The 12,215-nt window shown below is 44.1% G+C and overlaps 1 protein-coding gene across 5 annotated transcripts in view; it reads right to left on the minus strand.

Moving 5' to 3' along the window:
* Nucleotides 1–893: 893 nt before the first annotated feature.
* The window catches only part of LOC145357747 (glutathione hydrolase 1 proenzyme-like), a 55,458-nt gene continuing 44,136 nt past the window's right edge, over nt 894–12,215 (minus strand). For 4 of the 5 annotated variants that reach the window (XM_080211195.1, XM_080211196.1, XM_080211197.1 and 1 more), the window contains 2 exons: nt 9,784–9,855; nt 894–3,644 (listed from right to left, as the gene is read on the minus strand). In XM_080211195.1, coding sequence (XP_080067321.1) covers nt 3,480–3,644; nt 9,784–9,855 — 237 coding nt within the window. In that variant the 3' untranslated portion in view covers nt 894–3,479. The remainder of the gene's footprint in view (nt 3,645–9,783; nt 9,856–12,215) is intronic. The other variant, XM_080211199.1, reaches the window with a different exon arrangement.

The following is a 12,215-nucleotide window of genomic DNA, read 5'->3' on the forward strand; positions in this document are numbered from 1 at the left end:
TAATGTACTTTGTACTTGATGTGGTTTCAGAGCACACATATGATTGTTTCCACCTACAGTGCTGTAAGGGAAGGAGTTCCGGGATTTTGATACAACGGCAGTGAAGGAATGACAATATATTTCCAAATCTGGACAGTGAGTAGTTTGGAGGGGAACTTCTAGCCAGTTGTATTTGCACATATCTGCTGCCCTTGACCCTCTAGTTGTAGCGATTATGGGTTTGAAAGGTGCTAAGGAGGCTTGGTGAGTTCTTGCAGTGCTTCTTGTAGATGGTACACACTGCTGCCTCTGTACACTGGCGGTGGACGAAGAAAACGATTATGAATGGGGTGCCAATCAAGTGAGCAGCTTTGTCCCAGAAGGTGTTGAGTTTCTTGAGTGTTGTTGGAGCTTGTGCCTTGTAGATGGTGAAGAGGCTCTGCAGAGCCAGGAGTTGAGCTACTTGCAGCAGGATTCTGAACCTCTGACCTGCTCTTGTAGTCACAGTATGAAAATTGCCAGTCCAGTTCAGTCTGGTCAATGGTAGCCCCCACGATATTGAAAGTGGCAGATTTAGCGATGGTAATGCCATTGAATGTCAGAGGGGAAGATTAGACCTTCTCTTGTTGGAGATGGTCATTGTGGAGAGATGTCCTCTGATTCTCATTGACTCTAGTTTTGGTAAGGTTCCTTGGTGCCAATCCCAGTCCAATGTTGCCTTGATGCCAAGTAGAAATGCAAGGTTCAATATCCAAATATTCCCCTGGCTCTGCATGTCTCCTCAGACTGTACATGGTGGATATAGGATGGAAGATAAATGGAAGGTATGGGGGGGGGGGCGGGCTTGAAAGATCTAAGGGCTCTGCATTGGCATGTGGGTGAGGGAGGGATGAGAGGTGTTGGGATAATGTTGGGATAATGTTGGGAGCTGAGCTTCTGTCTCTGAGAACAGAGGTGGGCCTCCTAACAAGCCTGTCTCTGCACCCACACTTCATCGCAGCTCACACAAGTCACTGCACACCAGAAGCCAATGTGGAAAGGCAAAAATCCCATGAAAATCACAAGTAGGTTGGGTTTGCGTTTTGGAATGAAAACAAGTGCACCGGTCAGGTCTCTCCGAGCCACATGAAAATCTGAGCCCAATGGTAACTTGGCCTCACACAATTTTAAATGCAATGTATATTATTCTATCGTGTATTTGGTAAATCTTTAGATATTTGGTGAAGGAGAAGAACTTGTTTATTCTGGAGTCAAAAGAGCCAATTTTAAATTGGCTGCTGATTGTTTCCAGAAGGAACATCCCTGGTGTTTCATTGAGTGGCTGTGGAGGTAGGAGGGTGGAGAAGGTATATCCGTTTATTTATTAGTGTCACAAGTAAGGCTTACATTAACACTGCAATGAGTTACTGTGAAAAATCCCCTGGTTGCCTGTTTGGGTACGCTGAGGGAGAATTTCGCATGGCCAATGCACCTAACCAGCATGTCATTCGAACTGAGAGAGGAAATCAGAGTACCCGGAGGAACCCCACGCAGACATGGGGAGAACGTGAAGACTCCACACAGACAGTGACCCAAGCTGGGTTCTTGACACTGTTGGCTAGTAGTGTTAATCACTGTGCCACCATGCCTCCCCTAGGGGGAGTGGGAAGGCCGGAGGCCTGGGCAGGGGGTGCCCCAAGATATCCTTTTTAAGGCAAGGATAGATACATATTTCAACAATAAAGGAATTAAGGGTTATGGTGAGCGGGCAGGTAAGTGGAGCTGAGTCCATGAAAAGATCAGCCATGATCTTATTGAATGGCGGAGCAGGCTCGAGGGGCCAGATGGCCTACTCCTGCTCCTGATTCTTATATACCCTGCTCCAGCAGGGCCACGAGGAAATCATAAACATTAATCCTCTCTTCATTCAGGCATCTTCAGGCCCTGGTGTTTCTTGCAAACAGGTTTGCCTGCCAGTTAATCCAGGTGAAGACTGGTTAAGGTCATGAGGATGTCATTGGAAGACACTGTTTATATTTAAAGAAGGATTTTGCTGCCTTCAGAAGAGCAAACCTAAGATTGCAACCTGCACAAAGACAATAGGAGCAGATAAACAGCATGGATTACTTTAACCCTCCCCTTGACACAGTTTCTGGTAGATGTGCAGTGTTGAAATTGGGCCTGAACTGTAGAGCAGGAATTCAATATTTTTCCCTGCTCTTTGCTTTTGCCTTCTAATTTTAAAAGTTTATTTATTAGTGTCACGAGTAGGCTTACATTAACACTGCAATGAAGTTACTGTGAAAATCCCCCAGTTGCCACACTCCGACGCCTGTTCGTGTGCACTGTGGACCAGCACGTCTTTCAGACTGTGGGAGGAAACTGGAGCACTTGGAGGAAACTCATGCAGACAGTGATCCAAGCCACGAATCGAACCCAGGTTCCTGGCATTGTGAGACAGCAGTGCCTCCGTGCCATCCATAAAATGTTCTAAACGTAGTGGAGAGAATATCGATGCAAGTGCCTCATATATAGCTGTAAAAAGTAGTCTTGTTTGTTAGAGTGTAACCAGTGACAACATTGCATTGGTTGTAATGTGACCAATGGGGACAAGATGTAAGTGTCAGCTGACCTAGTAAACCATGGAACCAATTACGGAGTGATGCAATAGTCAGCTGACCAGCTGATTCACTATAAATAAGAAACCATGTAGAATTGCTGAGAGTTTGGAGTGGCCCAGGTGAGGCCCCAAGTTTGGAGTAATGAAGTTTCTTTATTAAACCCTTTCTTTGATTTATAAGTTGGAGTAAGTTTTGTTGTATTTTCATTATCTGCACTTCTGAAGAGTTCCTTCTGAAGAAACATTATCTGTCTTTCAATGATTTGCCCTATGGTGTGGAATGGACCCAAAAGATAAAAGTCCATCCACAACTTCTGCTCAGGTTCTGATCTAACTCTGGTCAAAAATCCACAGAAAACACAGGGACTTTTGGAGAAACTCAGGACCAAATATTCAATGAACACAGCTTGCAGAGTAGCATCCACTCCTGTGCTGTTGGAATAGTTTTAAGTTGCACCTTGGCTAATCTAATTCAACAGTCACATATTACAGTGCAATTTAGATCGTGTTCTAATTCTTACAATCTTTGACAAGAACATGTTGTGGGGGAATTTTCAACATCAGGAGCATATTGAAAAGCTCAATATGTTTTAATCAGTTGTAATGAATGTTTGGAAGATCTCATGCCTCCAATGTGCTGACAATGGCTGAGAATTCTTGCTGCGATTAGCTGCTCCCTATGTTTAACAGACCGTTTGGATTCCGATAGACACATTACAGGCTTGCTAGCTTTTACCAAAAATGTTTTTTTTGGCACAGTTCACAATGTTAAGGTCTTTAACGGTTCATGGCGCTGTGACAATTTACAGGCAAAGCCTCAATCATGGTGGCTGAAATATTTCACTTCATATTTCATACAGTGATAGTGTGAAGGACAAAATGAAATCGGTATGAGAGCATTTCAGTACCCAGCGGGGCAGCCACCTTTCCGCTTGGAATCTGAAACAGCATGCCAAACATTCCCTTCTCGTATAATAACCTGGACCACCGAGGGCATATCGGCAAAACCAGTGACGTGCATTTTCTTCCTTAGGTCATCTTCTATTTCCTTACGGAACTGGCGAAGCTGCGGAAGTCAAACACATTTGTCAAAAATGGCTTAATGGTAGAATTACCCAGTGCATATTAACCTTAAGGTACTAAAATCATGCTGAAGGAGGCCATTCAGTCCATCGAGCCTGCACTGCCTCTTACCCAAGCTTACCCCACAACCTCCTGGATTTATCCTATTAATCCCCCTAATCTATATACCTTTGGACACAAAGGGGCAATTTAGCATGGCCAATTCACCTAACCTGCTCATCGTTGGCCTGGGAACCGGAGCACCCAGAGGAAACCCGTGCAGACATGGGGAGAATGTGCAGACTCCGTACTGACAGTCACCCAAGGCCGGGTCCCTGGCTCTGTGAGGCAGCAGTGCTAACCACTGTGCCACTTAGACACTTTTGATTTTTAAAACTATCTTTGGGGAACTATAGTGAAGGACTACAGCCCTTTATCAAGACCCCATCAATATTGAAAATAATTAAATAGATAAATAAATCCAAAAGAGAAGGTTTAAAAGGGAAGAAAGTCTGGGGGAAAATGGTAGGCAGAGGAGGGGAAATAACCAGCTTTATAGTTTGAGTGAGAGATGGTAAATTCCAAACACAGAAAAGGAAATCAACATAACAAAGAGGAAAATACATAGAATAAGATATAAGGAGCTTACAAAAGAGGACAGAGATGGCTCAGGAAAGTATTGAGCATTCTAAAGTTAATTCAACAGAGAAAGAATAGGTAAACCGCAAGATGACAAACTTTTTTCTTTGACCCTGTCTGTGATATGAGAAAAATGATGTAAGATATGATGGAAACAATGTACAAGTGCAGTGTGAAGTAGCTTGTTGGATCTTTCTCTGGAGGCTGCTGTATGGGAGTCAGAAGATAGGTGCCTTTCTGTATCTCTGTCCAGAGGTGTTGGAAGCATGTAAACACAGCATTCATATGAGAATATCTCTTTTTGTGCTAATGGAGCCTGAATGAGGAAGCATGTCAGTGGGGAATATTGGAACTATACAGTAGGATTGTTAGTTGTGAAGTATTATACCTTTTCATGTTCAATTGGTAAATGTTATGCTAATTATTTTTGTTATATTTTAACTGTGTTGCCAAAATAAAGTTTGTTTTAATAAAAGTGTCCTAGTGGGTGAATAGAATCACACCTAGCGTGAAACACCTTATTCTTGCCAAATAAATAAGAGTTAAGTTCCAGGCTAACTTCACAATATACCGTTGAGTTTCTGATCTGGACCTGACACTAGTGATCAATAATTGGTACCGCCACATTCCTCGTGTTGCCACACCAACTCCACCAGATCCACTAAATTTGAGATGCTCATCATTTGTAAAGTGCGTCACAGGGACTGAAGGAACAAGAAGTTTCAAGCGAATTGACTCATCACTGGGGAGAGGGGCAGGACTTCAACAAAGGGCAGAGAAAGTGGCCAGACTGTAATAAAGCACAGAGAGGCCAGACTGCAATAATGCGCAGAGAGGCCAGACTGTAATAAAGCGCAGAGAGGCCAGACTGTAATAAAGCGCAGAGAGGCCAGACTGTAATAAAGCGCAGAGAGGCCAGACTGCAATAAAGCGCAGAGAGGCCAGACTGCAATAAAGCACAGAGAGGCCAGACTGCAATAAAGCACAGAGAGGCCAGACTGCAATAAAGCACAGAGAGGCCAGACTGCAATAAAGCACAGAGAGGCCAGACTGCAATAAAGCACAGAGAGGCCAGACTGCAATAAAGCACAGAGGCGCCAGACTGCAATAAAGCACAGAGAGGCCAGACTGCAATAAAGCACAGAGAGGCCAGACTGCAATAAAGCACAGAGAGGCCAGACTGTAATAAAGCACAGAGAGGCTAGACTGTAATAAAGCACAGAGAGGCCAGACTGTAATAAAGCACAGAGAGGCCAGACTGTAATAAAGCGCAGAAAGGCCAGACTGCAATAAAGCGCAGAGAGGCCAGACTGTAATAAAGCGCAGAGAGGCCAGACTGCAATAAAGCACAGAGAGGCCAGACTGTAATAAAGCACAGAGAGGCTAGACTGTAATAAAGCACAGAGAGGCCAGACTGTAATAAAGCACAGAGAGGCCAGACTGTAATAAAGCGCAGAAAGGCCAGACTGCAATAAAGCACAGAGAGGCCAGACTGCAATAAAGCACAGAGAGGCCAGACTGCAATAAAGCACAGAGAGGCCAGACTGCAATAAAGCACAGAGAGGCCAGACTGCAATAAAGCACAGAGAGGCCAGACTGTAATAAAGCACAGAGAGGCCAGACTGTAATAAAGCACAGAGAGGCCAGACTGCAATAAAGCACAGAGAGGCCAGACTGTAATAAAGCGCAGAAAGGCCAGACTGCAATAAAGCACAGAGAGGCCAGACTGTAATAAAGCGCAGAGAGGCCAGACTGTAATAAAGCACAGAGAGGCTAGAATGTAATAAAGCACAGAGAGGCCAGACTGCAATAAAGCACAGAGAGGCCAGACTGTAATAAAGCACAGAGAGGCTAGACTGTAATAAAGCACAGAGAGGCCAGACTGCAATAAAGCACAGAGAGGCCAGACTGCAATAAAGCACAGAGAGGCCAGACTGCAATAAAGCACAGAGAGGCCAGACTGCAATAAAGCACAGAGAGGCCAGACTGCAATAAAGCACAGAGAGGCCAGACTGTAATAAAGCACAGAGAGGCCAGACTGCAATAAAGCACAGAGAGGCCAGACTGTAATAAAGCACAGAGAGGCCAGACTGTAATAAAGCACAGAGAGGCCAGACTGTAATAAAGCACAGAGAGGCCAGACTGCAATAAAGCACAGAGAGGCCAGACTGTAATAAAGCGCAGAAAGGCCAGACTGCAATAAAGCACAGAGAGGCCAGACTGTAATAAAGCGCAGAGAGGCCAGACTGTAATAAAGCACAGAGAGGCTAGAATGTAATAAAGCACAGAGAGGCCAGACTGCAATAAAGCACAGAGAGGCCAGACTGCAATAAAGCACAGAGAGGCCAGACTGTAATAAAGCGCAGAAAGGCCAGACTGCAATAAAGCACAGAGAGGCCAGACTGTAATAAAGCGCAGAGAGGCCAGACTGTAATAAAGCACAGAGAGGCTAGAATGTAATAAAGCACAGAGAGGCCAGACTGCAATAAAGCACAGAGAGGCCAGACTGTAATAAAGCACAGAGAGGCTAGACTGTAATAAAGCACAGAGAGGCTAGACTGTAATAAAGCACAGAGAGGCTAGACTGTAATAAAGCACAGAGAGGCTAGACTGTAATAAAGCACAGAGAGGCCAGACTGCAATAAAGTGCAGAGAGGCCAGACTGTAATAAAGCGCAGAGAGGCTAGACTGTAATAAAGCACAGAGAGGCCAGACTGCAATAAAGTGCAGAGAGGCTAGACTGTAATAAAGCACAGAGAGGCCAGACTGTAATGAAGAGCAGAGAAAGAGAAGTATGACTTCAAAAAAAAAGACTGACATCACAGGAAAACCAAAGAAGAGTAGCAGCCCTGGTAATTAGGACTTGGTGAGTATTTCTTATTATTCATTAAACTAACAGAAGTAAAAGTTAATGGGAGATATTTGAGGTTATGGCAGGGTAGCTTGGTCATGTGGAATGCTCCTCCTGTGCAATGTAGGAAGTCAGGGACATTCGTGGTGTCCAGAGTGACCACGTGTGCTGGAAATGTCTCCAGCCGAGGCTACTCAAAATCCACATTTCGGGGCTGGAGCTGTGGCTGGAGTCACCATGGAGCATGAATAAGGAAGAGATCTTTGTGGATAGCACTGAATGGAAGGGGTGATCACATTGCAGGTAAAGGGTGCCCAGGCAGAAAGGGAATGGATGGCCATCACGAGGCAGGCAGTGCAGGATTCCCCAGGTCCATCTCCCTCTCCAGAAGGTTTTTGGTTTTGGATATCGTTGGCGGAGCTGGTTTCTCAGGGGAACGCAACAAGAGCCAAGTCCATGGCTACACACACAGGAGAAACAAAAAGAGTGAGAAAGCAGGAGAACAATAGTGATAGGGGACCCGACTGTAAGGGGAACAGTGAGATGTTTTTGCAGCCACAGGCGTGACACCAGATTGCTCTGTTGCCTCCCTGGTGCAAGGTCAAGAATGTCACGGAGCAGCTGCAGGATATTCTGAAGGGGACTGTGAACAGTCAGAAGTTCTAATCCATATTGATACCAAGGCAAGAAGGATGAGGTCCTGAAATCAGATTAAAGGGTGCTCGGATATAAATTAAAAAGCAGGACATCAGAAGATACTAAGATGAGGAAAAGAAGAATAGACCAGCAGGGTCTGGGGAGGAGGTGCTTTGGTTCTGGAAGCATTGGGACTGATTCTGGGTGTGTTTCGGTCCTGTGGAATGCACTACGGACTAAGTGCAGCACCGAGTGCTTTCCACAAGATCAATCTCTCAAGTCTTGTTGGATGTTGAGGGGAGGCTGAATCTATGGGAAGATGTTGTTGTCCATGGAAGGGACAAGCAGGACACGATCAAAGACCATCAGCAGCCCTCTCTCAACTCGTGGGACACAATTTGACAGTCAACAGGGACAAATGCACATTCATGGCATCCAGGATGGACTTCCGAGGATACAAAGAGACAACAGCTGGAGTAAACCTACACACAAACTGTAGCATAAATATTCACACACCTCCAATAGTTTCATTTGAAATAATTGGCATTGTTCCTAGGAACTAACAATTTTTATCACAAATTCATGTTTCAGTATGCAGGGATTGTGGAGCCTTTGAGGAAGCTACTGAATTAAGATGCAATATGGGAAGGGACAATTGCACAGCAAGAAGCATTTGAAATGTTGAAGGTGAAGATACTATCTCTGCCAATCTTCATGCATTTCCAGTTCACAAGCTGACTGTCACAAGTGATGAATTGGAAACTCTAGTTGGAATTGTACTGATGGTCCATTGAAGGGAACAACTGGCCAATCACTAATGCATCACATCCATCGTCAGAGACAGAACACAAATACTCTGCTGGAGAGCAGGAAGCACTAGCCTGCAGACATGCATGTGAGTATTGGCACATGTATCTGAAAGCTCACTCTCTGTGCTGATCACAAAGCACTGACTACATTGCTAGCTATGTTAGGATCTGATTTATTGACATCTGCACATTTACAGATGGTCAGATTGTCTTCATCAGGATGGGGTTGAGTATCTTGCAGATACATGCAACTGAGTAGCTGACATGTTGAGCTGTACTAGTATCGCAGACAGTGCCAGTGATAGCGAAGCAACTTGCAGTGTTGAAGACAATGTGATTGTGGTGACTTTGTGTGTGGCTGCGACCTTGTTACACGAGAGGTGTTGGCAGCTGAATCAGCGACAGAGAGCTTACTGTAGAATGTAAGCCTGTACCTTAAAACTGAGTGACCTCATGAAACCGGGGGAGAACTGATCCCATATCATAGAGTCAACAGTGAGCTGACACTGTTTAATGATGACTGTAACACACATATAGCTCCAGCATTTATTCCAAATGCTCCACTGCAACTTATATAGATAGCATCGTGGCATCTGGGTATTGGTAAAATGAAACCTGTGAAGCAGATTGCTGTACAGGGGAGTTCATTAGAAACTGCATAGCTCACACTCAGTAAAAATCTATGTCCTCCATTGCTACAACCAACTCCATGGCCAACAAAACCATGGCAACAACTGCAAGTTGATATTTTTGGAGGAATGCCAGCAGTCCACAGGAATCAACATTTTCTGCTTGTTGTTCATGATCTAAACAGCAAATGGCCAGAAACTGCTTCAGTGAATTCCACAACAGCCACTCCACTGACATTCGAGAGAAATTGTTTACAAGCAGGGATTTGAGGCAACTGCCACTACAGACAATGAACTGCCATTAGTATCAATCAGTTCATGGACTTCCCAGCAGGCTACAGAATTCACCACCATCTGACACTGCACTACAACCCACAATCAAACGGCAACTTTGAACAATTTGACAGAGTGATAAAGGATACTCTAAACCAGTAGGTCAGAGGGGAAAAGCAATCCAATAACACAGTCACTTCCAACTTCACACATATTGATCCTCCCCACGAACCCTGACTAGAAAAAACACTGTCCGAACTTATGATAGGCCATAAGGAATTTTGGCATGTCAGCTACAATTCTCACCAACTTTGATAGATGCACCACAGGAAGTATTCTTTCTGGTTGTATCACAGCTTGGTATGGCTCCTGCTTTGCCTAAGAGGACAAGAAACCATGAAAGATCATGAATGTAGCCCAATCCATCACGCAAACCAGCCTCCCATCCATTGACTCGGTCTACACTTCCCGCTGCCTCGGCAAAGCAGCCAGCATAATTAAGGACCACAAACATCCCAGACATTCTCTCTTCCACCTTCTTCCGTTGGGAAAAAGATACAAAAGTCTGAGATCACGTACCAACCGAATCAAGAACAGCTTCTTCCCTGCTGCTGTCAGACTTTTGAATGGACCTACCTCTCATTAAGTTGATCTTTCTCTACACCCTAGCCATGGCTGTTACACTACATTTTGCACTCCCTCCTGTCCTTCTCTATGAACGGTATGCAATGTCTGTATAGTGCTCAAGAAACAATACTTTTCACTGTATGTTAATATGTGACAATAATAAATCAAATCAAATCAAAAATCAAATCAAAGTTTGCATGTCACTGGTCATTCTTAAGTTGTTAACACCAGTTAGTGAGACTGAACGCAGATGAAAATACGAAATGATGGGGGCAAGCAAAAGCATTCTTTGACAAATGAACAAACTTAAGGGAACCATGACTTGAGGTTAGAGATTGGGTTCAAATCAAACGGCCAAATTGTGACAAAAAATTGGCTTCATCTCTATTAGGTCCTAACCAGGTCAAGTGATTGCTCTGTTCTTATGTTCTTTGCTTATGTTGTTTGCTTATGTTCTTGTGTTCTTCTGGCCTCTGTACACCTGTACTTTTCTGTTGGATGAGAACACAAAGTTAAAGGTGAGACTTTGATAGTTTTTTGAGAGCAGCAATAATATTCCTTTCCCATGAGTGATGTTGATCATCAGCCTCATCAAGTTGCTTACTCTGAACTACAACAACAAATTGGTAAATCACAGATCAACGAGTCTTTTGTATCCCAAGAACTATGTACTTAGAGAAAACAGACAGGTTAAATCCTACTTGATAAGACTTCATGTTTGTTGTTTGCGAAGGTATAATTCAAAAGAGGGTCTTTAGTTAAAAAGAGGAGAGATCTTGGGCGAAACTTTCCCGTCCCGCCTGCCATGAGAATCGTAGCAGGCGAGACATGGACCATGTAAAGGTCTGTTGACCTCCGGAGGGATTTTTCGGCCTTGGGGCTGAGCGTGGCCAGACAATCCTACCTGTTGTGTTCAGCCAATTTTTTTTTAATCTGTGTTTGATTATGTTAGTCTAATAACTCATCCTTGTATACTTGCTTGATTGCATAAGTCTGGGTGGAGCTGCAGAGTTGAGAAATTGGAAAAAGCTCCAAAATTCCAGCATACAGAAAGATGCAAAGACCGTGTTTATTGAAAAGTCAGTTAGTTTTGAGATGTTTCAATGTTCTGTAAATAAACTACATAGAATTAGAACTAGAATAATCTCTGCAATATTCGGGGATAAGGTACAGTGACCCAATGAATACATAACAAGGAGGTATTAGATAGGATGTCCATACTTAAAATGTTGATTAGGTGCCAGGATCAGATTAAATGAAACCAAGGATACTGAAGGAAGTGAGAGTGGAAATTGCAAAGGCACTAGTCATAATTTTCGAATCCTCCTTCGACTCAGGACCAGAGATCCGGAACATTGCAAAGTTGTTCAAAAAAAGGGTGTAAAGATAGGAACAGCAACCACAGGCCAGACAATTTAACCTTGGCGGTGCGGACGTTTTACAAATAGTAACTTAGGGCAAAATTAATAGTCACATATTGGGCAAATTGGGTCTTTTCTCCTTAGAAAGACGGAGAATGAGGGGAGATCTAAGAGAGGTGTATAAGATTATGAAGGATATAGATAGAGTGAACAGTGGTAAGCTTTTTCTAGGTTGGATACAAAAATTACGAGGGGCCACGGGCTTAGGGTGATGGGGGGGGGGGGGCGCGAGGTATAATTCGGATGTTAGAGGGAGGTTTTTCACACAGAGGGTTGTGGGGGCCTGGAATGCACTGCCAAGTAGAGTGGTGGAGGCAGGCACGCTAGAATTGTTTAAGGTTTACTTAGATAGGCACATGAGCGGACTAGAGATGGAGGGATACAGGAGACTGTTCTAAATAAAGATCAAGAGCCTTGGGACGTCCCTGGGAATCAATTGGTTCCTATGGACCTTCCAACATATTTTATGGCTCACTTGTCTTACTTCTGAGCTTCTGGGGATTCCATGAATGTCTGAATAAGTTGTGCATGTTTATTGATGTCTTTTCTTTTAATCCACAGGTGATTCGGTCCGCCTTGTTGTCCAACAAGGGGCATACACGCGGTGGGTCGTGCAAGGGCTGCTCTTGGATGTTGCTTCGAGAGTTGCCTAGTGCTTCATGTCATTAGTGTACGCTTAAGCTGGACCAG

The sequence above is a fragment of the Carcharhinus amblyrhynchos genome, chromosome 24, assembly GCF_965287045.1.
Source record: "Carcharhinus amblyrhynchos chromosome 24, sCarAmb.v2.hapA, whole genome shotgun sequence".
Lineage (NCBI taxonomy): Eukaryota > Metazoa > Chordata > Chondrichthyes > Carcharhiniformes > Carcharhinidae > Carcharhinus > Carcharhinus amblyrhynchos.